This window comes from Calidris pugnax, unplaced genomic scaffold, assembly GCF_001431845.1.
Source record: "Calidris pugnax isolate Ruff unplaced genomic scaffold, ASM143184v1 scaffold166, whole genome shotgun sequence".
NCBI lineage: Eukaryota > Metazoa > Chordata > Aves > Charadriiformes > Scolopacidae > Calidris > Calidris pugnax.
Window position 1 is genome coordinate 179,829 of NW_015090941.1, and position 27,153 is coordinate 206,981.

The 27,153-nt window shown below is 56.1% G+C and overlaps 1 protein-coding gene across 3 annotated transcripts in view; it reads left to right on the forward strand.

The window, feature by feature from the left end:
* Window positions 1–7,079: 7,079 nt before the first annotated feature.
* Window positions 7,080–27,153, forward strand: part of PTPRU (protein tyrosine phosphatase, receptor type, U) — a 50,499-nt gene continuing 30,425 nt past the window's right edge. The window contains exons 1-13 of one of the 3 annotated variants that reach the window (XM_014951851.1): window positions 7,086–7,352; window positions 7,474–7,555; window positions 8,254–8,369; window positions 8,644–8,818; window positions 9,858–10,151; window positions 14,519–14,827; window positions 18,911–19,020; window positions 19,422–19,623; window positions 20,970–21,072; window positions 21,835–22,108; window positions 23,784–23,820; window positions 24,300–24,438; window positions 27,041–27,070. In XM_014951851.1, the coding sequence (XP_014807337.1) occupies window positions 7,092–7,352; window positions 7,474–7,555; window positions 8,254–8,369; window positions 8,644–8,818; window positions 9,858–10,151; window positions 14,519–14,827; window positions 18,911–19,020; window positions 19,422–19,623; window positions 20,970–21,072; window positions 21,835–22,108; window positions 23,784–23,820; window positions 24,300–24,438; window positions 27,041–27,070 (2,132 nt within the window). In that variant the 5' untranslated portion in view covers window positions 7,086–7,091. Of the gene's footprint in view, window positions 7,353–7,473; window positions 7,556–8,253; window positions 8,370–8,643; window positions 8,819–9,857; window positions 10,152–14,518; window positions 14,828–18,910; window positions 19,021–19,421; window positions 19,624–20,969; window positions 21,073–21,834; window positions 22,109–23,783; window positions 23,821–24,299; window positions 24,439–27,040; window positions 27,071–27,153 lie in introns of all 3 variants that reach the window. The other 2 variants (XM_014951853.1, XM_014951852.1) reach the window with 2 other exon arrangements.

Below are 27,153 nucleotides of genomic sequence, written 5' to 3' on the forward strand. Positions count from 1 at the left end.
CCATGGCTTAGTGAGAGGGGGGGGTTTGTATGAATGTAAAGAGTTTAAGAAATAAACTCCAGAGCTGATGGGGAAGTGGATGAGCACTGGGACCAGTTCTGGGCTCCCCAGTTCCAGAAGGACAGGGAACTGCTGGAGAGGGGACAGCAGAGGCTACAAAGATGATGAGGGGCCTGGAGCATCTCCCTTATGAGGAGAGGCTGAGGGACTTGGGGCTTTTTAGTCTGGAGAAGAGAAGGCTGAGGGGGCATCTGATCAATAAATACTTCAAGGGTGGGTGTCAGGAGGATGGGGCCAGTCTTTTCTCAGTGGTGCCCAGGGACAGGACAAGAGGAAATGGGCACAAACTTGAACATAAGAAGTTCCATCTAAACATGAGGAGGAACTTCTTTCCTGTGAGGGTGGCAGAGCCCTGGCAGAGGCTGCCCAGGGAGGTGGTGGAGTCTCCTTCTCTAGAGACATTCAAACCCACCTGTACACGTTCCTGTGGGACCTGCTCTGGGTGGCCCTGCTCTGGCAGGGGGTTGGAGGAGATGATCTCCAGAGGTCCCTTCCAACCCCATGTCATTCTGTGATTCTGTCCCAGGTGGGATGCTGAGCTGTGAGCGTGGAGCCTCCAGCCCCAGGAAGACCACCCCGTCCCTTTGGTGACCCCCAAAGGGATGCTCGTCCCCGTAGCCGGGGGCTCCCCTGTTGCTGGTGGCCTCAGGGCACCCAGTGGGTGCAGGGACCCCATTTTGGTGTAGTTTTACCCCGGTGGGTGTGGGGGGAGCTGCACATGAGGCTCCTGCAGCCTGATCGCCCCTCTCGGTCCCCCCCTCCCAGCAGCAGCTCGGTGGATGAAGGGCATTTCGCAGCACCGGGGCCTCTCCAGGGAGCACTTTCCAAAAGAGTCTCGTGGTCTTAGATTAAAATGAGTTTTTGTTGGAGATCAGCCAGTTTCAAGGGAGCGTAGGATTTATCGGAGCGGATGCTGGCTGCTGGCCACCCACCTCCACCTTCCAGCCTGCTTTCTTCTTGCCTTCTTGTTTGCTCTGGGGCTTCCCCCCCCCCTTCCTCCTCCCATCTTGACTTGTCTCCCTCTTTCACCTAAAGACGATGGATGGGTCTCTCCCACGTTGCAATTGTGATTTTTATATATATATATTTTTTTTTTGAGCTATTTACTGTTTTTTTTTAAAGAAGCAGTTGCAGGGAGCGGGGAGAGGCAGGGATGAGGCTGCACCTCGCTGTGCTCTCTGGGGATGCTTCGGGGACACTTTCCTCCTGCTCCCCCCCCTCCCTGAGCATCACCTCCTCAGCCAGGCTGGTCCACACCTCCCTTCAGGCTCTGCAATATCCAATCTCCTCAGAAATCCCACTGTTTTGGAGCTGGGGGGAGGAGGGACAGTGTGTGCCTTGCTCTGCAGCATCCATGGGATTCGGCTGGGTCCCAAAGCCCTTTGAGGAGCCGGGGACCAGGGTGGGGATGGGGAAGGGGAGCAGAATCAGGCTGGTTTCTTGAGCTCCTGGGGTGAAACACAAGCTGAGATTACTTAATATCAAAAGAAACCAGGGTGTTTTGGTAAGCCCTATATGAATTTGAATGGGGCAGGGCCAGGATGGAGCACGGGGCAGAGCCGGGGTCGGGTCCCTGTCCTCACGCCTGCGGAGATGCTCCTTAGAGAAGAAGGATGCTCTGTGGAGCTCCAGAGGCTCCTTGGGAGAGGTGAAGGTGCCTCTTTTTGTTGCTGGTTGAATCTGATCATGGAAATTCAAAGGAGATGAGTTGGGAGAAACCTGTGGCAGAAGCTCCCCGTGGGGGGCTTCGTGCCCTCCCATCCCAGAGCACCCGGGCTCCTCTGCTCTGCGCAGCTCTACTCAAAAATACCAAAATGTCGTATCTGTGGGTGGTTTTTTTCCCCAAATGGCACCTTTTCCTAAGTTTTCCTTCCAGTCTCAGTGCCATTAGAAGACCCTCTGTGAATTGGGGTCTCTTTTCCCTGCTTGGCTCTTCCCCCCGTGCCCTCCTGCTCCCCACGTTCTACTCAAAAATACCAAAATGTCGTATCTGTGGGTGGTTTTTTTCCCCAAATGGCACCTTTTCCTAAGTTTTCCTTCCAGTCTCAGTGCCATTAGAAGACCCTCTGTGAATTGGGGTCTCTTTTCCCTGCTTGGCTCTTCCCCCCGTGCCCTCCTGCTCCCCACGTCGCTGCTTTGCGATGCCCCAACGTGGCCGTGTCGGGGGGTGACCGAGCCCTTGTCCCCACCCTGATGAGCTCTGATGTCCCTCTGTCCCCTCCAAGGAGTCTCTCCTTCAGCTGATAGATCTGCCACGGCTTCCTGACCACCTCCTGCTGTGTATCCTTAAAAAAAAAAAGCATGAAAATTTAAAAATTAAGCTTAATTTTAGGCTCCTGGGGGAATGACTCAGTTTGGTTCTACCCCGGTTGGTCCAAGGAGCCTGTGGTGGTGGGAGATGAGCTGTCGGTGATGGGGATGCTGGTCCTGGGGCTCAGTACAGGAGTGGGGAGGGGGTACCCCCTTCCTGATGGTGGCTCTGAGAAGGAAAAACCGACGTGTGAGGAGGCACCAACCGTCGGGCTCCGTCTTCCAAAGAGGTTTCCTGGAGGCAGACGCTGCAGCTCAGACCTGGTCCCCTGGCACCTCTTGGCTGGCGGGGCCGCCCTCTGCCTGTCATCCTGCCTGCCTTTTCCTGCCTCTTAATAGCTCTTCGATTTTATTTTATATATATATATATTTTAAAAAAAATGAATTATTTTTATCTCTCGGTGGTTTCGTAGGAGGAAAACCTTGGCGAGACGGGGAGGAAGGGGGGGGAGTGTGTTCTTCCCTCCTCTCCTTGCTGAGCTGGGTCATTCCCGGGGGGATGCAGGCAGGACCCTCGGGATGGGGAGAGCTGCTCCATCCCTGTGGATGTCTCCCCTGGCTGGGGAGAAAATCCTCAGAAGCTCATTGCTCTCCGATTCACAGCCGGGGTTATCGGAGGTGCTGGATTATCCTCCAAGACCTGATTTGAATCCCAAAGTGGGAAAATTTGGCTGGAGACCCCTCCTGAGGACTTTGCTGGGATGGATACAAGGCTTTCTGTGCCTGTCCGCCCTGATTTTTGGAACTTAAACCTCGTTGTTGACTTTTGCAAAGCAAATGGATGTTTTTTCCTCAGGGAATGTCACTGGAAACTTGTTTCTCTTTTCATTTCTTTGATTGAAATATTATCTAGTGCTTTTTGAGTCTCTCCTCTTTCTCCACAGAGCACTTGGGCTCTTCCCAAAAAGCCCACCTGAAAGTTCAATTAAATTACAAAGGTGCAGGTGAGGTGGGGGGGGGCACACAGGGGGGCTGACTTGTTACTCACGGTGACAAAGGGGGGTGACAGCTCCCCTGGACTGGCATCTCCATTAAAACAGACTTTTAATTGAGGAACAGAGGAAAAGATTTAATGAGCAAAACATGGTATCGATGTATCAATCCCCCTCCTTTGGTTTGGGATCTCAACCGGGGGATGCCCCGGGGCTGTTTCTGCGCCTCCCATTTCGTAGGGAATTTGGGAATGATTTTCCTCATCGTGACTTTTGGGGCAGGTTTTTGCTGTGTAATGCCAGCACGTGGCCAAGGCTCAAAAATAACCCTCCCTGTGCCAGTGAGCTCCAATATTGCATCAGTCTCCAGCTGCCGGGACTGGTCCTGCCTGTCCCCCCCCTTTCCAGCTCTGGGACACCCCCTCCTCCCCATCTCCATCCCCATCTCCAGCTTTGCTGGCAGGGATGAAGCTGAGCTTGAAAAACTGGGATTTGGTGGTTTGCAGGGCTCTTGCTGCAGCTCTGCTCTCGCCCTGGCTGAGATCCTGGTGGGAGCTGAGCACCCAGTGGGGTGGGGGGCACAAGGGAGAACCCTGGTATGGGATTAACAGGGTCTGGGAGACCCCCAGATCCTTGCTGTATTGCCCTGGGAGGGGCTGTGCAGCCCCCTTGCCCCCCCCAATACCCCCTGGCAGCATCCCAGCTGGATCAAGAGACCAGGGACAAGCAGGTTGGTGACCTGTCCCCCATGGGTGGTGGCAGTGTGTGTGCAGGGTGTCACCCCCTCCTCACCAGCTGGGTGTCATCCCCCCCTACAAGGCCTGGGGGGCTGCTGAGGGAGTTTGTAACCCCCAGACACCTTGTCTGTGCCAGGGGATGCTCCGGTGTGGGATGCAGCACGGAAGCACAGGGATGAGTCCCTCTCCTTCTCCTGCATTAAAAAAACACCCAACCCATACCCTACCTTGGACTTGAAGCTGGGACCAGTCATCTATGGGGGAGGAGGATATAATTAGCACAAAAGCCAGTGGTGGGAACCTGGTTTCTCCCATACAACAACGCTGGCAGGAAAATTAAGGGGGGAAAAAATAGCAGGTGGGGGAAACCCTGCCAGGTGAGCACTGCACCAATGGGTTGTCACCCCTTCGTGTCCGTGGTCCCAGCTGACCTTAATGGACATCCTCTGTCTTTTAAAATAACTTGTCAGTGGTTTAATTTTAGCCTTGGCCTCTTTATTTTGGTCCTCTGGCTTTTTGTTTTCAAAGCTGGGGGAGGAAGAAAGGGTCTGTGTCTGTTAATGAGAGCCCGGCAGATCTGAGGTGGCTTTTGGGAGATGTCCCCTGGCGCGGGGTGGCCTTCGTTCTCCACAGCCATTGCCTGGACCAAATGGAGCCGCTCTCATTAGTGCAGAAATAATTTTGCTGGAGGAAATGAAAGGATTAAAAAAAAAACCAACAACCCACAAAACAATAGAAGGAGTATGGACATAGTGCCTTCCCCTCTGGCCATGAGATGTGGCTGCGCTTGATTCTGAGAAAATAAATTGCTACCGTTTTATTTCACCCTGAATATCTGCCTGCGGGGGCCGGGCGGTCGCACGCATCGACGACGGGGTGAATATTCTGCTTTTTTGGTGATTTCTTTCCCCTGCCCCAGCTCCCATCTCTGAGGGATGCACTGGAGGATGCTGTGGTACCCGGCACCGCATCTCCACAGCCGATGCCGTGATCCCCTGGGTGTTCCGAGGTCCCCCCAGACATTTTGGGGTCCCCCAGGCACAGCTCCCAAACGCTGGGGGGGACAGATGGGTGCCTCCAACAATCCCCTACTGCCTTCGTTTGGCTTTTCTCAGCCTCCTCTCACTTGGAGCCAATGGGAGGAAAGCGTTTGAATTCATTGAAATTAACCAGCGGTGAAAGCTATTAATAATTAAGCACCTACTGTCAGGAAAACAATGGTAGACTTGAATAAATGGCCCAGCTTTGTTACTTACAGCTTCTGCTGTTATTAAAATGAAAGCCATATTAATAATCCCCCCGCCTTTGGTGATGGGGAGGGTTTGATGGGGCATCTCCTCATCCTCCCCGTGTCCCATACGGCTCTGGGAAGAGCTGGGAGACTCCTGCATCCCCCTCCTGCCTCCGGACTGGCTGGGATTGAACATGGGGACAGGGAAGGATGCTGCCTTTGGGATCTCTTTTGGGATTTCCATCCTGCCTGCCCCATAAGTACGGCTTCCAGGGGTTCTGGTGGATGAGAAGCTGGACATGAGCAGGCAGTGGGGACTTGCAGGCCAGAAGGCCAATCCCATCCTGGGCTGCATCAAAAGCTGCGTTGCCAGCAGGTCCAGAGAGGGGATTCTGCCACTTTACTCTGGTGAGACCTCACCTGGAGTATTGTGTGCAGGTCTGGAGCCCTCAATATAAGAAGGACATGGACCTGATGGAGAGGGTCCAGAGGAGGGCCACGAGGATGATCAGGGGGATGGAGCACCTCTGCTACGAGGACAGGCTGAGGGAGCTGGGGTTGTTCAGCCTGGAGAAGCGGAGGCTCCGGGGAGACCTAATAGCAGCCTTCCAGTACCTGAAGGGGGCTACAGGAAGGCTGGGGAGAGCCTGTTTAGAAAGGCCTGCAGTGACAGGACGAGGGGCAATGGCTTCAAGCTGGAGGGGAACAGATTTAGACTGGAGATGAGGAGAGGGTTCTTCACTGTGAGGGTGGTGGAGCACTGGAACAGGTTGCCCAGGGAGGTGGTTGAGGCCCCTTCCCTGGAGATATTCAAGGAGAGGCTCGACGAGGCCCTGGGCACCCTGGTCTAGTTGGGGGTGTCCCTGCTGACTGCGGGGGGGTCGGACTAGATGGCCTTTGGAGGTCCCTTCTGGCCTGGGCAATTCTATGATTCTATGATTCTATGATCTGCTTATCCTGGAGGCAGTGGGTCTGATTGTTGCAGGGGGGTTGGGATGGGATGATTTCTAAGGTTCTTTCCAACCCACACCGTTCTGCGATCCTTCCTGCCTCCTCCGGTGGTCGGGTCCCGTTTCCATGTCCTGCTGCTGCCCAAAAAGGCACTCAACGCTGATGCCATCCCTGGTTCCTGTCCTGTGTCCCCCCATGGCCGGCATGGATCGGTACCTGGTGGGACCCCAGCATCGTTGCTGGGTTGTTCCCCCCATTTGCATTCACAGAATCACAGAATCTTCGTGGTCAGAAAGGACCTTTGGGACCATCGGGTCCAACCACAAAAAAAAACAAACCAAAAAACCCCCCCCCCCCAAAAAAAAAAACAACCCACACAACCCAAACCAACACACACCCAGTTGTCTCCTTGGGAGGACCAGAGACACAACCCAACAATCTCAGGCACTAGAGCATGCCCTGAAGTGCCACATCAACACGTTTCTTAAATCCCTCCAGGAATGGTGACTCCACCACCTCCCTGGGCAGGCTGTTCCAGGGCCTGACCACCCTCTCAGTTAAGTCATTCTTCCCGATATCTAATCTAATCCTCCCCTGCCCCAGCTTCAGACCATTTCCTCTCGTCTGAATTCCCTTGGGAGAAGAGGCCAACCCCCACCTCTCTACACCCTCCTTTCAGGGAGCTGTAGAAGGCAATGAGGTCTCCCCCTCAGCCTCCTCTTCTCCAAACTCAACATGCCCAGAATGCCCCCAGTCCTGCATCCTCCACCTTCTCCATCCCTGCTGGCAAAGCTCAGGAGATGCAGAACCAAGTGGGATGACTCCATGTTCTCCCCCCACCTTCTCCCTCCCACCGCAGGCTCCTACCTGATGGTGAACTCCTCGCAGCACGCCCCGGGCCAGAAAGCTCACCTGCTTTTCCAAGCGTTGAGCGAGAATGACACCCACTGCCTCCAGTTCAGCTACTTCATGTACAGCCGGGACGGGCACAGCCCTGGCACCCTCAGTGCCTACGTGCGGGTGACGGGGGGCCCGGTGGGCAGCGCCGTCTGGAACGCCTCCGGCTCCCATGGCCGCCAGTGGCACCAGGCGGAGTTGGCCGTCAGCTTGTTCTGGCCCAACGAGTACCAGGTGAGCCCCAGCAGACCCCCCAACCTCACATGGCACAGACCTCCCCACACACCTCCTTGGGTGACCCAGACCCAGACCCACCACCCTGGTGATGGGTGACCCCTTCTGTTTGGTGCCGCAGGTCCTCTTCGAGGCGGTGGTCTCCAGCGAGCGCAGGGGTTATCTTGGCTTGGATGACATTTTGCTCTTGAATTATCCGTGCTGTGAGTGTCAGGGGATGGGACCCGGGGGTGGGTGGCATCGGGGTGGTGGGTGCTGCTGGGCTGGGCAACCAGGTTGGGAGCTGGTACCCGTTGGGATGGTCCTGGGGAGAGCTGACGGACCGAGGTGCAGCCTGGTGGCACCTGAGTGTCTTGTCATCACCTGGGTGTCCTGTCGTCACCTGGGCTGGTGGAGCTCCATCTCCTGGGTACCTCTGAGGCTCCTTTTTCCATCTCCATCCCCACCAGCTCCAATGTTGCTTCAGTTTTTATAAAACCTTGGAGGAGCACAGACTGAATATGTGGCCAGAGTGTCCCCATCAAGAGGGGCCACCTGGGCCAGCAGGGACCTGAAATCCCAGGCTGTCCCAACACGTTGGCTCTTGGGGTTCACCCCCTTTTTGTTCTAGGCTGGGGTGGGAGGTCTGACCTCCTCTATCACCCCACCAGCGCTGCGGGATGCTGGAGGGGAAGGCTGCATTCCCAAAGAGACCAGCTGGTTGTTCGGGGACACATCCCTGACTCCAGGCTCGGGATCCTGCCCAGGATCTTCCCCGTGGGCTTGGGAAGGGATCTTGGCTGGGTTGGGAGGATGGAGACCGAGCCCATCCAGAGCTCAGCTCCAGCCCCAGCATCCCGGGTGGGTTTTTGGGCTGTGGTGGGTTTTTTGCAGCGATGCCAACGTTTGCCTCCCTCGACAGCGAAAGCTCCTCATTTCTCCCGCCTGGGGGACGTGGAGGTCAACGCGGGGCAGAATGCCACCTTCCAGTGCGTGGCTGCTGGCAAGGCCGCCGAGGCCGAGAGGTTCCTCATGCAGGTGAGCAACCAGCATCTCCACCACCAACCCCATGCAACGCCTCTGGGCCTTCCCTTTGGGAGAAGACACCCCCGGGACACCTCCTTTTAAGCAGGCATCATCTGGGGACACATTTACCTCTGTGCCTTCCCTTTGGGAGAAGACACCCCTGGGAAGGGAGGAGAAGGGCAATCCCTCCTGCTTTTTTAAGCAGGCATCATCTGGGGACACATTTAGTGGCTCTGGATGTCACGCTGTGCCCCTTGGTGACATCTTTTCTCTCCCCGTGGGGCAGAGGCAGAGTGGTGAGGTGGTCCCTGCGGCCTCCGTGAAGCACATCAGCCACCGGCGCTTCCTGGCCACCTTCCAGCTGGACGAGGTGACCAAGGAGGAGCAGGACCTCTACCGCTGCGTCACCCAGTCCAGCCGTGGCTCGGGCGTCTCCAACTTCGCCGAGCTCATCGTGAAAGGTGGGTGACTTGCTGTTGGCCACCGGGTCTCTGGGTGGGCTATTTCAGGTCCGGTGCTTGGAGAGGAAGAGGAAGGTGGGATGCTCAGGGTGGTGGTATCACAGTTTCTCACTAGGAATGAGTTGCTACACGTGGATGGTTCAGCATAAAACAAGGAAACTACCTTTCGTGGTGGCCTTAGATAATTTATTTTTGATTGCAGTAGGTGGGAATTAATTAATTATGATGAAACTGCAGCACCATGCTGGCCAGCGTATCTTATAAAGATAATTAAGGTTTGATCTGATGAAGCCTCACTAAGAGCGATGCAGGGCACATGCATGGCCTGAAGTTTGAAGACTGGAGGGTGTCTTCTTCATGCTTTGGTGCCGATCCCCATGTCCTCTGGGAGGGGGATCCGAGTTTGTTCCACGCTCTGCAGTGCAAGGGGGATGGGTTTGTTTGGGAAGAGATGATAATAGAATCATAGAATGGTTCAGGTTGGAAGGGACCTTAAAGCCCACCCAGTGCCACCCCCTGCCCTGGGCAGGGACACCTCCCACCAGCCCAGGTTGCTCCAAGCCCCCTCCAACCTGCCCTTGAACCCCTCCAGGGATGGGGCAGCCACAGCTTCTCTGGGCAACCTGGGCCAGGCTCTCACCACCCTCACACCAAACAAGTTCTTCCCCACATCTCAGCTCCATCTCCCCTCTTTCAGGGTCAAACCCTTCCCCCTCCTCCTAGGGCTCCCCTCCCTCATCCAGAGTCCCTCCCCAGCTTTCCTGGAGCCCCTTGAGGGACTGGAAGGGCCTCAAAGGTCTCCTCGGAGCCTTCTCTTCTCCAGACTGGACCCCCCCAACTCTCTCAGCCCCCCCTCCCAGCAGAGGGGCTCCAGCCCATCATCGCAGACATGAATATCTTGACTGTAGCTAGTGATAAATAAAATAAAATTGTAGTACCCGTGGTTGTGCTGGTGTTAGCCTGGCTCCAGGGCTAGGGATGACGTGGAGCTACTTCTGGAGGGGGATGCTCCACCTACCCCTTCTCTCTTCTCTTCCAGAGCCCCCCACACCCATCGCACCCCCCCAGCTGCTCCGGGCAGGCTCCACCTACCTCATCATCCAACTCAACACCAACTCCATCATCGGCGACGGCCCCATCGTGCGCAAGGAGATCGAGTACCGCATGACCTCGGGGCCCTGGTCGGAGGTCCACGCCGTCAACATGCAGACCTACAAGCTCTGGCACCTGGATCCTGACACGGAATATGAGATCAGTGTCCTGCTCACCCGGCCCGGCGAGGGGGGCACCGGCAAACCGGGGCCACCCCTCATCAGCCGCACCAAGTGCGCAGGTGGGTCCCATGCTGGGGACCTTGGGCAAGGTCTTGGGCAAGGTCTTGGGCATACACTGGAACCCTGAGCCCTGGGCAGGGGGCACGGCTGGGGCTGGGTGGGTGCTGAGGGTGTTTGTCAACGCGGTCCAGGAGCTCCAAGCATCGCTCCTCCGATGCATCTGCCTTTAATTGAGATTTTAGTGGCTTTACCAGCATCTCGGGAGAAACCATTAATTAATGCCACCTTCTGATGGTGGCTGGAGGGTTGCAGGGGGCATGGGAGAGGCTGGATCCTGAACCAGCCTGTGCAGAGGGGCTGAATATCCATCCAGCCTGAAAATATCCTGAGGGATGGTGGGTTTTTGGTGCTCGGAGGCAAGAGTAGCCACACATGGTGCAGGAGAGCACAGCGATGGGATGCACAGAGTCAGCAGCTCCCATGCAGTTGGTTCCCATCCATGGGGCCGGGCAAAGCCCAGCAGGAGATGGCATCTCCCCCTCCCCAGGGCTGCAGGAGCTGGCCACATCCATCTCAGGCCATCCCCAAATCCCAGGACTGCTGTCCCTGAGGATGAGCCCCTTGGCTGTCCTTAGAGGGCTTCCCATCTCCTTCCCTCCTCGGAGGGAGCTGTAGATCCTTCTCCAGTGCCTGGTTTTGAGTTGGTTGGTGCCTCTAAAAATATTTCTCCTATTATCTTCTAAATATTTCTTCTTAATCCTCTGCCTCACCGGAGGGGTGATGGCCTTGGGGGTGGGGGGGCAGATTGTCTTCCCACACACGACAAGGTGCTGGGGGTAATTCAGGGCAACCCCATCCCTGGCAAAGCCCCCTCGGGGTGTCCCTGGGGAAATGGGGGGCTGGGGTTTCTCATGGCTAAGACCCCCCAGCAGTGCCCACGCTGTTGGTCTGGTGTCCCCATTGCTGGGGGGTGATGGGGGTAGGACTTTTTCGATGCCCTGCTAGCAGTGTGCCCAGGTGGCCAAGAAAGCCAACAGCATCCTGGCCTGTATCAGGAACAGCATGGCGAGTAGGGCCCGAGAGGTGATGGTCCCCCTGTACTGGGCACTGGTGAGGCCTCACCTTGAGTGCTGTGTCCAGTTTTGGGCCCCCTACCACAAAAAAAACATCGAGGTGCTGGAGCGGGTCCAGAGAAGGGCAACAAAGCTGGTGAGGGGTCTGGAGCACAAGTCTTGTGAGGAGAGGCTGAGGGAGCTGGGGGTGTTCAGCCTGGAGAAGAGGAGGCTGAGGGGAGACCTTATTGCTCTCTCCAACTCCCTGAAAGGAGGGTGTAGAGAGGTGGGGGTCGGTCTCTTCTCCCAAGTCCCAGGCGACAGGACAAGAGGAAATGGCCTCAAGTTGCCCCAGGGGAGGTTCAGGCTGGATATTAGGAAAAATTTTTTCACTGAAAGGGTTATCAGCCATTGGGATGGGCTGCCCAGGGAGGTGGTTGAGGCACCATCCCTGGAGGTGTTCAAAAGAGGGGTTGATGTAGTGTTGGGAGGTCTGGTTTAGTGATGGTGATGCTTCTTGTTTGTTGTGTGGGTGTCTATTTTTGTCAGTCAGGTTGACGGTTGGACAAGATGATCTTTGAGGTCCCTTCCAACCTAGAAGATTCTGTGATTCTGATTCTGTGATTGGGGGAGTCTCCCTATGGGGGCGGTGGGTGACCCAGCTTGAGGGATGTCCCCGTCCCCGGTGGGGCTGGCGGCAGCGTTTCAGACACTCCATGGCAACCGCCTTCCTGGTGCCGGGGTTTAACTGCCGGTAATTGAGCCAAGTGGAAGGGGAGGAGATGACGTGGAGGCAGCACAGGATTGTCCTGCTGTGGTCGCCCTGAGACCCGGCACCACCGTGTCCCCAGGGCTGTGGGGGTGTCCCCGGTGGCTGTGGCTTTGGGGAGCCTCATGAACGGGGTTGGCTTCAGAGATGGGTGCGCTCAGGGATGGAGGAGGTGATACCCACCCCGACCCAGGCATCGTGGTGAGGGGCTGGCGGCAGCTTTTCATCCCAGATTGGTTTTCAGAGGCGCTGTGGGAAGCCCAGGTTTCTCTAGTGCCTTGGAGGTGATGACAGATGCTGGGTGATGCTCTCGTTGCCCTGTATTTCATACCTGATGGTTGCCACATTCAGGCTTCCCCGGCTCTTCCCACGTGCTCTAAGGATGGCTTTTTCTCTCTGGTGTCCCCTGGGTCACAGTGGGTTTGCAGATGGTGACACAGTCGCTCTTCCTTCACCTGAAAAGTGGCCTTGGTGGGGTCCTCAGCATCCTCTGAGCCCCACCAGCCCGTCTGTCCAGCACTGCATCTCCCATACTTTGCAGGATCTGGAAAAAGCTGCTGGGTAGGTGCTTCCTGCAGCTTCTGGGCCAAGGAGACATTCCCTACATGGCCATGTGCCACCAGCCATCATTGGCCCTGGGTGCCATGCTGCTGGCCCTCCCCTGGGGCATTTAAATACACTGGAATCAGAAGGAGAGGAGAAGGTTGAAGCCTGGCACCACGCGGTGCTGCCCAGGGAGGTGTGGGGGCTCTGGAGGACTTGGAAGGTTGAAGCCTGGCACCACATGGTGCTACCCAGGGAGGTGTGGGGGCTCTGGAGGACTTGGGGGGAGGTCCCTGTCCCCTTGGCCACCCGCTGGGAGTGATGGCAGTGGCCATCGGGGCTGAGCTTTGGTGGGTTTCACCACCAGGGGGTTAACGCCAGGGTCCCCGTGGCCATGGTCACCCCCTCCAAAACCAGCTGGTGTTTTGCACAGTCCCAGCAGAGCTGGACACAGCAGGGGGTTAATGCCAGGGTCCCCACGGCCATGGTCACCCCCTCCAAAACCAGCTGGTGTTTTACACAGTCCCACTGTGGTATCGGGACCCGCAGGAGCATCCACTGAGGTTGCAAAAGCCTCTTGCACCCCTGATCTGCCCAAATTTCTCCATGAGATGAATCCCAGGGGAATCGCTTGGGGGATCAGCTCTGGGTCGGGGCGAGCAAAGACCCTCCATCCTTCTGGGGGTCCTTCCCACCACCCTTGGGTGCGGAGAGGAGTTACTGCCCTTAACCCAAACCACTTGTGTGTGTGTGTGTGTGCTGTTGGCAAAGGAGCTCCGCTCCTCATTAAATCCATCTTCTCCTGTTCACGCCAATTAGAGCTAATTAAACTCCTTCCCGGCGATGGCACTCGGTCTCTGTCCTTTCAAGAGCCTGAACGGGGGCTCGTGATGAAAACACAAGGGATCCCATTGCGTGGGCAGGTTTGTCTGGTGGTTTGAGGCCACTCGTGGTGCAGATGCTCCTGGTGGCCACCATGGCTCTTGTGCCAGCCCAGGGCTGGTACCCGGCTTCACCTCCAAAGGGGAAGATGAGCCAAAGGGGCTGGTGTCCCCCTCGTGTTGGTGGCTTTGAGACCCGGTGATGTCCCCAGCCCTGTCTGGAAAGGGGCACATCCTGTGCTGGGGCTGGTCCTGGTTTTCACTGAATTTTCACTGAATCTCACTGAATTTTTTAGAGTTGGAAGGGACCATAGAGATCATCCAGTCCAACTCCCCTGCTGAAGCAGGATTGCCTTAGAGCTTGTACTGAATCCAGGGGTGCTGTCTGCATCCCCCATCTTGTTCTTGTGCCGTAAAAGGGCTTTTCCTGATAATACACATAAACCCACGAGGTGTTTTCACTGAATTTCACTGAATTTCACTGAATTTCTAGAGTTGGAAGGGACCATAGAGATCATCTAGTCCAACTCCCCTGCTGAAGCAGGATTGCCCAGAGCTAGAGCATGTTACTCAGGACTGCATCCAGGCGGGTTTTGAAAATCTCCAAGGAAGGGGACTCCACAACCTCCCTGGGCAGCCTGTTCCAGGGCTCTGTCACCCTCACCGTGAAGAAGTTTCTCCTCATATTTGAGTGGAACCTCTTATGTTCCAACTTGTGCCCGTTGCCCCTCGTCCTCTCACTGGGAACCACTGAAAAGAGTCTGGCTCCCTCCTCCTTCATCCCTCCCTTGAGATACTTGTAGGCATTGATAAGGTCTCCCCTCAGCCTTCTCTTCTCCAGACTAAAGAGTCCCAGCTCTCTCAGTCTCTCCTCATAAGGGAGATGCTCCAATCCTTGAATCATCTTTGTAGCCCTACGCTGGACTCTTTCCAGTAGTTCCCTGTCCCTCTTGAACTGGGGAGCCCAGAACTGGACACAGTACTCCAGTTGTGGCCTCACCAGTGCAGAGTAGAGGGGGAGAATGACTTCCCTTGACCTGCTGGTTACACTCTTCCCTATACAACCCAAGATACCATTGGCCTTCCTGGCCGCAAGAGCACACTGTTTACTCATTGTCATTTTACTGCCCACCAGTTTTGCTTCATCGCTCATCCCTCCCCATCTCTCTTCCCCCCCACAGAGCCCATGCGGGCCCCCAAAGGCTTGGCTTTCTCCGAAATCCAGTCCAGGCAGCTGACCTTGCAGTGGGAGCCCTTGGGTTACAACCTGACCCGCTGTCACACCTACACCGTCTCGCTCTGCTACCGCTATTTCGTGGGCACCGGCCACAACCAAACCTTCCGAGAGTGCGTCAAGATGGAGCGCAACGCCAACCGCTACACCATCAAGAACCTCCTGCCCTACAAGAACATCCACGTCAAGCTCATCCTCTCCAACCCCGAGGGTCGCAAGGAGGGCAAGGAGGTGATATTCCAGACGGATGAGGATGGTGAGTCCGCTCGGGGACGTGCTTCGTCCCCCAAAAACAGGGCTCGGTGGCTGGTGAGCAGTCGGGGTGTTTCCTGTAACACGGTGCACATCAGCCCTTGGCCAAGGGCATGATGGGAATATCTCCTGTGGTCGTGGTGCGAAGAGGGAGATGGAGCCCCAGGGCTGTGTGAGGGGAGGTGGGAGAAAGGCGCGATGATGGTGGCTGGGGAAGGGAAACGCTGGGAGCAGCTTGTGGGGATGAAGGGATGGGATGGGGACGGGGCAGCACTGGTTGCTCCGGGGGAGGAACATCCTACGTTGCTGCAGAAATGTCACCCTCGCCCTTCAAGAGGAGCTTTTCAGCCGTGCCCAGTCCTGTGAAGGGACAATGTCTGGCTTCTCCCAGCACGAGTCGTCCTCGCTCATCCCTTAGTGTGGAACCAAAGCCTAGCAGTGATAATAATAACAATTAAAGCAATCAATGCTTAGCACTTAGGTAATGTTTTTCATCTGCTTGGTCGTCGATTAATTTGGCGTTATGGTGATTCTGGGAGAGCGCTGTTACCCACAGCCTGGTGCAGCTCCACTTGGCTTCCCCAGTGCTCTGCCCCAGTTAGGTTTGCTCTGGGGTGGGTTCTGGTGGTGCTCACCAGCTCTGTGGGTGAGCGTGTGTTGATGAGGGGGTCTGGCCCCACTTTGTTGCCAGAAACTTGGCTCCTGAGCAGCTGAGCTGTTTCTTTTCTCTTCTCCCTGTCCTGGCTGTGTCCTGAGGTTGGGTCCCCGCTGCCAGCACCCAAGCAGGGCTGATGTCCTCGCTGGAGGCTCCAGTGCTGCTCCAGGACTTCTGGGTTGAGCATCTCTTGCCCAGACCTTCCCCAAGGATGTCCTGGAGCTGGGGCCACCAGAGAGGTCTTCCAGGCCTGGCCTTTACCCTGCACCGTGGTTCCTGGTGGTGGCATCAGCAGAGTGCTCAGGTCATTTTGGACTCTGGAGATCCAGCCAATATGAGAGGAGGTCCAGGGCAGAGCTGACTCCGTGCCTCCAGTGCCACCCATCAGTGACGGGCCACATCCAGGCCTGGCAGCTCCTTCTGATGACTCCTTTCCCTCATCCCATCCCTTTCGCTGCCCCATCATCATCTCCTCCGTGTGCCTGATGACTCCGTTGCCTTCAGGGACAGCTGGGCAGCCCCCCAAAACTGCTGCTGTGATGGCTGGTCCTGCAGCTGGTGGGGCATTGGGGGTCTCCTCCTCATCCACGAGGGCAGCAGTGGTTGGGCTGCAAGGACCCACAGTACCCGAGGTGGGTGCTGGTCCTGAGAGGGGCCAGAGCATCCCTGGCTCTCAGGAAGTCACCGGTGCTTACTGTTAAATGAGAATATGATTAATCTCCAAAGCACTTTTTAGCATCAAGAATCAGCAATTAAGGTGGAAGAATTGATAATTGCTAAGGATCTAGCTGGCTCCAGGTGCCCTGGACACCCCCCAAGGAGAACCCTGCCGTGAATTTCCCCCCTGCCTGGGACCCATCATGATTTGGGACCCACCAAAAAACGTGCAGCATTTGTGTGTTGCTCATCGCTCCCGTTTCCCAGGCTGGGGAGCAAAACCCACGGAGCAGAGCTGGGAGGGTCTCTGGGTCCTGTTTTCATCTCTAAAACCAAAATTCAGCACCTTTCTCTGCGCATCAGCACTTTCTGTATCCCCAACCCTGAGCTTGCCCGAGTGGGGGCACCCAGCTTCACGCTCCTGACGGTTTATTTTCCGGCTGTAATTGCTTCAGCTGTTCTCACTGTGCTGTGACTGCTCCAGCTGTTTTCTTACTGAATATTAATACAGGAGCTCCAGATGTGTTTTTTGCTCTACTCTAATCCCTCCAGCTGCTTTCCCCTGTGCTTTGATTAACCGGGGCTTGCGGCTTCCCCCTTGGGTTGAACTTGGAGCCGCGGATACGTTGAGTCTCGGGTGGGATCAAGCTATGGAAATATTGCAGATATCTCCCTGCCTGGGAGGGTGATGAGGATTTGAGCTCCCACAACTGGGTGATGAGCAGCCACCCGTGCAATTAAGTGAAGGTGGTGAAGGCTCCTTAATAATGGGACCTTCAGTCTGGGGAAGAGGAGACTGAGGGGAGACCTTATTGCTCTCTACAACTCCCTGAAAGGAGGGTGTAGAGAGGTGGGGGTCGGTCTCTTCTCCCAAGTTACAGATGACAGGACAAGGGGTAATGGGTTCAAGTTGTGCCAGGGTAGGTTTAGACTGGACATTAGGAAACAATTCTTCACAGAAAGAGTGGTCAGACACTGGAATAGGCTGCCCAGGGAGGGGGTTGAGTCCCCATCCCTGGCTGTGTTTAAGAACCGTTGAGATGTGGTGTTGGGGGATATGGTGTAGGGGAGAACTTTAGAGTAGGGTAGATGGTTGGACTTGATGATCCCGGGGGTCTCTTCCAGCCTAGATGATTCTATGACCTTTGATTGTGGTTTATTTTGGCAGGAGGGCAGCTTTGGTTGCAGCATCAGCTGGGGTTTATCTCCAGTGGGATCCTGGTGTGGGCTGCACCCCCATCCTGGGAGATAAACCCTGTTTTTAGGCTGGAAAACCCATTTCTGGGGCATTAATAACTGGGCCGAACCAAAGGTGTTGTTCACAGCATCCCATTTGGACCCTGGAGAAAGTCCTGGGCAGGACACCAGGAGAATAGCATTAATAACTGGGCTGAACCGAGGGTGTTGTTCACAGCATCCCATTTGGACCCTGGATAAAGTCCTGGGCAGGACACCAGGAGAAGAGGGTGCCCCATCCATAGGTTGCCCAGCGGGTGTTTAAGTGCCCCATATAGATCTGGGGAAGGTCGGTGACCCACGGCTGGAGATTTTGGGCTGTGCATGAGACAATGAGACTCAATCCCAGGTGCCCGTGGAAGTATTGCAGTGTGATGGTGCTGCAGGGAGCAGGCAGGGCGCACGCAATGCGAGCGAGAATAACTATATATAAATGTATAAATAAATATATCCATGGAGATAGGGACGGCAGAGGGGTGTACACACACGTGGGAGCTGTTGTGTACCTCTCCCAGCCTTATCCTGGTGTATGCACAGCCACGTGGTGCCTGTACCTATATATATATAAGTATATAGACTATATATATCTATAAATTTCTATATACATGTTCCTGCCCTAAAGGTTTCTGTAATTCTCCGCGAATTTAATAAGCGCCTTGTGTACACGTGTAGGACACGGCGCCTCTGATTAAATTAACTTGTAAATCAAGTGGAAATTGTGTATTTGCACGGTGGGAAGCGCGCGGGAGGCGATGCCTCTCGCTCGGGCCCGTAATTAGAGCTGAACAAAACCTGCAAAAAAAGAAAAATCGAGGGGAAGGGCGAAAAATCTCTGCAAGGAGAGGGGTTTGGGCGTAGGATCCCACAGCAGAGGATGCTGCTGGTGAATCCTGGTCTTCGCTGGGCCGTGGCCTCTCCTCGCTGGCCCCCTCGGGCCAAGAAATCCATGGAAAAGAAGTGGATATTGATCCCGGTGCTGTCGATCGCTGTTATTGTTTGCGGTTATTATTGTTGGTGGTGTTAATTAGAGGGGAAGGTGGGGGCATGTCGAGCCTGTCTGCAGATGAGGATGTTATTGCTCACCAGAGATGGTGCTGGCAACATCTCCTGAGGATGCTGGTGGCTCTGGGGAAGGTTTTTGGGTTCCATGGGGAAAGAGAATTATTTTTTCCCTTTCCTCACACCGGTGAATTCGGGTCAGCTCTGACAGGGACGGTGTGTGGGGACTTGCTGCTGTGCTGTTGGAAGCTGGGTGTGATGCCAGAAGTGGTACCTGGGGGCTTTGTGCTGTGGCATGGGGGCCTCCTGCTGCGGTGAAGTATCACCAATGGGTTGGGAGCATCATTCCCCTTGGGAGCATCATTCCCCTCGGGAGCATCATTTCTGGTACGTGCTGGAGCTGGGTGTCGTGGCAGAGGGGACACGGTGGCTTGGTCATGGGGGAGATCCACGGCAGCCTCCTGGAGGGGTTTCCCAGAGGATTTATCCTTCCATCCCGGTTTCTTGCTGCATCCGAGCATGTCCCCTTTCCTTCCCCAGTGCCCGGCGGCATCGCCTCGGAGTCCCTCACCTTCACCCCGCTGGAGGACATGATATTTCTGAAGTGGGAGGAACCAGTGGAGCCCAATGGGCTCATCACGCAGTACGAGGTATGGCCTGGCTGGCTGTGGCACCTGTGGGGGACCCAGGGGGACACAGGAGGGTTCCCCAGGGGAACACAATGAGGGACATCTGGGACAACTGCTGGTTGGGGGGATGAAAGGCACCTGCAGCATTATTGGTGCCCCCGAGCCTTTCCTTTGGAGCACGGATCCCTCTAGCAGGGTCTGTCCCTGTTGGGGTGTCCTGATTTGGGGTCACCACTATCATCCAGCAACGGCTTTTCCGATGATCCTCTGCTTTTGCGTTACCCCAAAAAGCATCCGCCTTCCAGACTGTTCCTGTGACCAATCCCTCCTCTGAATCCATCCCTTTAACCCTTTCTCCGCCCGGATCCGGGGTCTCTCCCCTCTCCTGTGGCCACTGCTGATGCTCTGCCCTGTCCCTGCAGATCAGCTACCAGAGCATCGAGTCCTCCGACCCGGCCGTCAACGTGCCCGGCCCGCGACGCACCGTCTCCAAACTACGCAACGAGACCTACCACGTCTTCTCCAACCTCCACCCCGGCACCACCTACCTCTTCTCGGTGCGGGCCCGCACCGGCAAGGGCTTTGGCCAGACGGCGCTCACCGAGATCACCACCAACATCTCCGGTAGGTTCCTCCAGGCTCCACACCTGGTGCTTCTCCTCTGCAGGGGTGAATGATGGTGGTGCCGGAGCCTTCCATGGATTTTTGGTGACTTGATGCTGCTACTGAAGGATGCTCTTGGTGGTGGCAGCCATGCTGTGACCCCCCAAGGTAGCCCCAAACCCATTAGCTGGGCTGCCTGTGGGTCTCTGGCTGGGGATTCTGGCCAGCTCGGTGCACTGGTGCTGTCTGAGCTATCAGCCTACAAGCAAAGGATTAATTGGGCTTTGTTAATTAGCCTTGGGGCTGTTTGCTTGTGTCCGTGGTGTTGCTATTAACCACAGCAAATGGGCTGAGATGAGTCCTAATGGGGGCACTGAAAGGAGAAGAGGAGGCTGAGGGGAGACCTCATTGCCCTCTACAACTCCCTGAAAGGAGGTTGTAGAGAGGTGGGGGTTGGCCTCTTCTCCCAAAGGAATGATGACAGGACCAGAGGAAATGGTATGAAGCTGCGGTGAGGGAGATTCAGATTAGATATTAGGAAGAATTACTTTACTGAAAGAGTGGTCAGGCACTGGAACAGCCTGCCCAGGGAGGTGGTGGAGTCACCATCCCTGGAGGGATTTAAGAAACGTGTAGACGTGGCTCTTCAGGGCATGCTCTAGTGCCCGAGATTATAGGTTTGTGGTGGGGTGTAGTATGTGGGGTTGTGGGTGTGGGGTTTAGTTGGTGGGTGGTGGTTTTGGGTTTGTTGTTTTTGTGGTGGTTGTGTGGTTGTGTGTTTTTTTTGGTGTTTTTTTTTTTTTTTTTGTGGTTGGACTCGATGATCTCGGAGGTCCCTTCCAACCACTAAGATTCTGTGATTCTGTGATTCTGTGAAACTGCAAAGCGATGAGAACCAGACCCCAGTGGCTGCCAGTGATGGTCTGGGGACCATGGGGCTGGGCCGGGCACAGGAGGGTCCCCCACTTTGCTCTGGGGGTGCTGCTGGGCTGGCTTGGGTGTGATTTTGCCCTGGGTTAGGTGCTCACGCCGTGTCGTGTCCGGGCAGGTGGGGTCCATCTCAAGGCTGGGTCCTGCTGAGGTCAGATCCTGCTCCCATCTCCTCCCCTCTGCCAGCCCAGCATTGAAACCCCACCTTGAACCCCTCCCTTGGTTGAAAACCCCTTGGTCCTCTCCCAACCTTGATGTTTGCTCAACCCAGAAGGTTTTCTCTATATGTGATAATCCTTGTTACACCAATGGGTGATGCTTTGCCCTGGGCAAGGTTGCTCGTGCCTCAGTTTTCCCCCTGAGCAGGAGGGCAGCCCCAAACTCATCCCTGGGGACCAGGACTCACCCCTGCCCGCTCTCCCCTGCTCCCTTTGCAGCTCCCACCTTCGACTATGGGGACATGCCATCACCACTGAGTGAGTCGGAGAGCACCATCACGGTGCTGCTGCGGCCGGCGCAGGGCAGAGGGGCTCCCATCAGGTGAGTGAGCAGGACTGGGGCAGCGACCGTCCCCCTGTACTGGGCACTGGTGAGGCCCCACCTTAAGTCCTGTGTCCAGTTTTGGGCCCCTCACCATAAAAAAGACATTGAGGGGCTGGAGCGGGTCCAGAGAAGGGCAATGGAGCTGGTGAGGGGTCTGGAGACCAAGGAGAAGGGTCTGGAGAAGTTGTGGGGAGTGGCTGAGGAAGGTGGAGGTGTTCAACCTGGAGAAAAGGAGGCTGAGGGGAGACCTTCTCACTCTCTCCAACTCCCTGAAAGGAGGGTGTAGCCAGGGGGGGTCGGTCTCTTCTCCCAAGGAACAGGCGATGGGACAAGAGGAAACGGCCTCAAGTTGCTCCAGGAGAGGTTTGGGATGAATATTGGGAAAAATGTCTTCACCTGAAAGGGTTGTCAAACATTGGAACAGGCGAGATTGGGAAAAATGTCTTCTCCTGAGAGGGTTGTCAGACATCGGAACAGGCTGCCCTGGGCAGTGGTGGAGTCACCATTCCTGGAGGTATTTGAAAGCCAGGCAGACGTGGTGCTGAGGGACATGGATCAGTGGGGCTTTTGTGAGTGTTAGGTTATTGGTTGGACTGGATGATCTTAAAGGTCCCTTCCAACCAGAATGATTCCATGATTCTTGGCTGGGGCTGTGTGAGGGTGAGACCCCCACAAACCAGGTGGCACGACATGGATGGTGGGGAGAGAAGAGCAGGACCATCCTTTTCATGAAGCTAACCTGTGCTTGGTCCTCACCAGCACCTACCAGGTCATTGTAGAAGAAGACCGGCCCAAGAAGCTCAAGCGGGAGCTGGGTGGGCAGGAGTGCTTCCCAGTGCCGCTCACCTTCGATGACGCCGTGTCCCGGGGCTCCGTGCACTATTTTGGGGCTGAGCTGCCCGCCAGCAGCCTCACCGAAGCCAAACCCTTCACCGTGGGGGACAACCAGACCTACAGCGGCTACTGGAACCCACCACTGGAGCCCAAGAAGGCGTATCTCATCTACTTCCAAGCCATGAGCAACCTCAAAGGGGTGAGTAGCTGTGGGACACCAGTGGGGTGTCTGTGTCTGGGGTGCTGGTTGGATCAAGAAGGAACCCCCCTGGGGACCTGGGAAGACTGTAATTAAAAATGAGACGTGTTTTAGATCCCCCTCCCTCTGGGCTCAACCCAGGGGGAGCTGGTGCTTGGGGCTACCCTTGTGGCACATTGGGAATGGGGATGAATGTCCCACCTCCTTCTGGCACCCCTGGGCTGTGTCTGTCCCTGTCCCGGTCCCAAATGTGGGGGTGATGGAGCCCAGCCTCCATCGCACGTGTGGTACTGCCTGGGACCCCAACCAGCACCAGTGGGGGGGAGACCACCTTCCCAGGGCTAATTCTGGGCTGGAAAAGGACCGTTTGGGCTGGAAAAGGACCGTTTGGGCTGGAAAAGGACCGTTTGGGCTGGAAAAGCTGTGTGTTACTTGTCCCCACTGCCAACCCAGCAGAGAAGCCGTAACAGCCCTGCTCCGGTGTCATCCCCTGCATCCCCTGGACTGATTTCTTTGGAGTCACTGGGACACTGGGACTCTCTGGGGACCCTTCACCAGCTCCCATCCCACCCCAGAGAGGATGAACCATGGAAGTGAAGCATCAGGACGGCTGCAGCATCCTCATCTGTGATGGCCACAGCAATCCTCATCCTGCACCGCTCCGTTTTGCCAGAAAGATGCTGGTTTTTTGAGTCTTTTTCTCCGCTCCGGGATCGTTCACACCTCGCTGGGCTGTAATTACAGCTGAGAGGGACAAGGAGGATCTCGGCCGTGGCTCGCTCGGGCACTGCTGGATAATAACTCCTGGCTGATGCTGTTTTATAGCCTTCCTGCTGGGAGGCACTGGATTTGTCCCGGCTGCTGTCAGACGTCAGGAAAAAGCTGGATTCCCAGCTTGGGGTTTTTTTTTTTGTGGTTTTCGTGCCAGATGGAGCAAGAAGCAGGAGGAGCAAGAGCTGGTGACCTCCGGTGCCGGAGCTGGCTGTGTCCTGGGCAGGCTGGATGGGCAGGTTGTGGTCTGAGGGTGGATGGAGCAACGTTGTCAGCACTGGTGTCCTGAGGGGCTGGAGAATGCTGGGGGAAGAAGGCAGTCCTGCCCAACCAGTGCTTTTTATTTTGTGACAGAAGTTGGATACATGGAAAGACGGAATATTTTAGCTGAACCCATCCCTAAAAATGCAAATGCTAGAACTCTTGGAGACCTGAGCTGGAAGCCCTCGCGGCAACCTCGGCAGCACGCGCAGAGCACTGGGGCTGGAAAACTTCGATGGAAAAGAACCTCCTGAAGCTCTGAGTGATGATCTGTCAGAGTTTGAGCTGTGGTTGGTGACGTGCTGGTGACCTGCAGCTCGGCTGGGTCCCTTCTTCGATGATCTTGAGCTCTGTCGTCCCCTCTGTGCCAGGAGTGATGGTCTTGGCTGAACCTGGGGACGCTGGTTATGGGGACGCTGGGGACAGATCATTGAGCAGCATCTCTTCAGCTGTGTGTCCCCAGGAGCTCCTTGGGCTCAGCCGTGGGTGCTGCAGCACAAATCACCTGCAAAATCCTTCCATTTGGGGGTCGAAACACCAATGGACCAGCCTTGTGTCTGCCCAGCCTGGCTCGGAGCGGGGAGCGGAGCTGCCGGAATGTTGATCCAACACTGACCACCCAACTTTTTTCTTTCCTCCCTAGGAAACCCGGCTGAACTGCGTCCGGATCGCCCGAAAAGGTGAGTCCTCCCCTTCCCAGGACCCAAACCTGTGGCTGCTCTGGTACTGGTGTTGGTACTGGTGTTGGTACCAGTGTCGGTACCAGTGCTGGCGGTGGTCGGGGGGCACCCGGTGGGTTATTACAACCCCATTCCCCCTTTCCTTGGTGGCTGGGTTTTCCCCTTGGCTGTGGTTTTCCTCTTAATGCCATTATCGAGGTGGGAGGTTGGAGTCGATGGTGCTGGATGCTTGAACCTGGGGATGGGCAATCTGATGTTGGGTGTGACAAAAAGTGACACAACGGGACCATCTCACCCCACAGGAACGGAGAGAGGGACTCGCCCACGGTCACAGTGTGGCACTGCAGAGCCCTGTAGCATCTCGGTGGAATAAAATTTGTCCCATGGGACAAATCCCAGTGTTTTGCCACCTGATGTTGCCCAAACTCCCCTTGGAGCTGAGCCTTGACCCCTCCTGCCTTGTCCTTGTCCCCTGGCAGCCGCCTGCAAGGAGAGCAAACGTCCCCTGGAGGTGTCGCAGCACTCGGAGGAGATGGGCCTGATCCTGGGCATCTGTGCCGGAGGGCTCATCGTCCTGATTATCCTCCTGGGAGCCATCATCGTCGTCATTCGGAAAGGGTAAGGAGACCTGGTACCTCCATCCGTCCCCTCCTCTAAGTTCTGCCCTTCTCCACCACCCCAGTGCTAACTGGGAGTTACTGGTGGTGATACTGCTGCGCTGGGTAGATTGCAAATCCTTCCTCGAGCTGTGCCTCCAGGCTCTCCTGCATCCCACCAGGCACGGTCCCCTCCTTGCTCTGTGACTCCCGGCACGGCAGGAGGCACTGGGAACACTGGGAACCAAGGAGCAGAGTCCTGGGAGCCTTTGGGGCTGTGCAGCTTTGTTCCACTGTCCCTTTCCCTGCTATTTTTCAGACTTTTGCCTCTTTCTCTGCTTCTTCTTGGCTTTGTGCTGCTCTGTCGATTCATTGATGCAAATGCTTCTGGCCAGGATGGGGCCTTGGGCTGTCCCTGAGCCTGGCTGTCCCTGTCCCACCAGCTTTCCCCTTGCTAAAAGCAGCCAGGGACCCTGGGAGGTGCAGCCCTCTACCTCTCCAGCCCAAAATGACAAAAATCAGCTTTATCTGCTCTGAGATGGTGTCTCTGGGCTTCCCTGCTGCCTTGGCCAGCCCAGGGCCAGATCCATCCTCATGAGCGCTGCTGGCTGGGGGCTGGCCCTGCCGGTCCCCTGTCATCAGGGTGGGCTAGGGATGGGGCCACCTACCTTTCCCTTGCATCCAGCTGGCATTCCTGGAGATGGGGAGGAGGAGAAAGCACCTTTCTGCTGTCACCCCTCTGCCAAGCTCCCCCAAGATGGTGAGCGAGCGCCCAGCACCTCCCGGCACTGAGAGGTTCTGGGGAGATGGCCAGAAAAAATTCCATCCATGGCTTTTTCCTGGAAAGCAGCGTAGTGTGTGTGTCCTGCTGGAATACCTGAGCAGACTCTGAGTCTTCTTCTGGGCTCCAGTTCCTCAAGAGTGTTGGGAGACCAGCATCTCCCCTTCCTCTGGGGCTGGGCAGGGCCTGCGGGTGCTCGGACCATCCCGCATCCTCCTGGAGTTGTTTTAATGGGAACCACCAAGTTTCCAGTGAAATGTGAGCAATCCCTGGCTGAGAGCCTCCAGATGGCTCTAAATGAGTCTTTAAAATTTGGGTGTACGCTGGAGAGGGGAGGTTTTCCCAGGGCTGATGGTCCCTGGGGACCCCCAAACTGCTCTCCCAGCCCCATGGGGGTCCCTGCTCTCGGGGAGATGAGTGTGTGGATGTGACTGTGGCCATCACGGCGGGGTGGGAGGGAGGAGAGTGAGGGCTTTTAGGGACACTCATCCCCAGGAGCATTGGGGATGCGACTGATGCTTTTCACTCGGGCTCAGCGTCCTGGAAAGCGGCTTCGTGCCGTGGGGGGCTCCAGGCAGCACCGAGTTGGAGGGGGGGGCTCTCAAAGGAAGGAGAGAAAGGGCAGCAATTACACGCCTTCCCCGTGCAGGGCTCGGGATGATGGGAGGAAAGTATGTAAAGAGCCAGGGGGGGAGAGAGAAAAATAGCAGGGCAGAAGCTCAGCCCGTGTAAATCTGCAGATCTCTTTGTGGCTTCCTTCGCCCTGGAAGGATTCCTGCTGATTTACTCCGGCTGGAAGAGCAAGGCTGTAGCGTCCCTGCGCGCTGCCAGGGGTGCAGGGCTGGCTCGTGGCTCCCTGCCCGCCCTTGCTCTGGGATGATGCCCGGGAATACGGCATCGGATCCGTCCCTGATGGAGCAAATGTGGTACAGATGTGTTTTGGGGAGCGATGCCGTTGGGTCGGCGGGTGGGAAGCCGGGAGGGCGACTGCTGCATTCCCATTGCCCGTGCTGCGGGGTAGCAGGAGGAGGAGGAGGAGGAGGAGGAGCTGCTTTGCTTCATCCTCCCGGCGTGAACCTGTCCAAGGACAAACCGGAGCCGCAAATCAGTGCCGAGGGCTCTGAATTTGGGGCTGTTGGGAAGCTGGGATGAGCTCATCAATCTCCTCCGGAGTGTTTCGCCGTTGGAAAAACACTGCTGTGGGGGAGTGGAAATGCACCCCTGGAATTCCCTCACCCCTAATGAAGGAATGCAACATCCTGACCCCATCTCTCCCGCTGGGGTGGCTCGGCCCCTGACCATCTACCTGGGAAATGCCCTACATTTTGGACACGTTTGGTGTTGAGTCTTAAAAATTGTGCAATAACGGTGTGTCACGGTGAGGGTGACAGAACCCTGGAACAAGCTGCCCAGGGAGGGTGTGGAGTCCCCTTCCTTGGAGATTTTCAAGACCCACCTGGATGCTCCTGAGTAACATGCTCTGACAAGCTCTAGGCAATCCTGCTTCAGCAGGGGAGTTGGACTAGATGATCTCTATGGTCCCTTCCAACTCTAAAATTCAGTGAAATTCAGTGAAACCCCTCAGACCAGGGTGCTATGGACACCCCACACCGGCGTGGGGACCCTGGTCACCCTGAGAGCCAGTGTTGGGCTCTGCTGCTGGGATGCCTGCTCCAGCCCGGAGTAATTAACCTAAGGATGCTAAAAGGGAACCAGGTTTCTTTACGGTGCATTTATTTTTCCAGCAGCCGAGTTGCCCTGTAACACCCCCCCCTCCTTCCCTATGCTGGAGAAAAGCTGCTTATGCAATTTTTGCTGTTCTCTTTGTTTGCACGCTTGCCAGGAGGAACTACTATTCTTATTCCTATTACCCGTAAGTAATTGTCATTCTCTCTCTCCTTCGCTCTTCCTCCCGGCCGCCCCCTTGCCCTGCTGCTCCAACAACTCCTTTTCTCT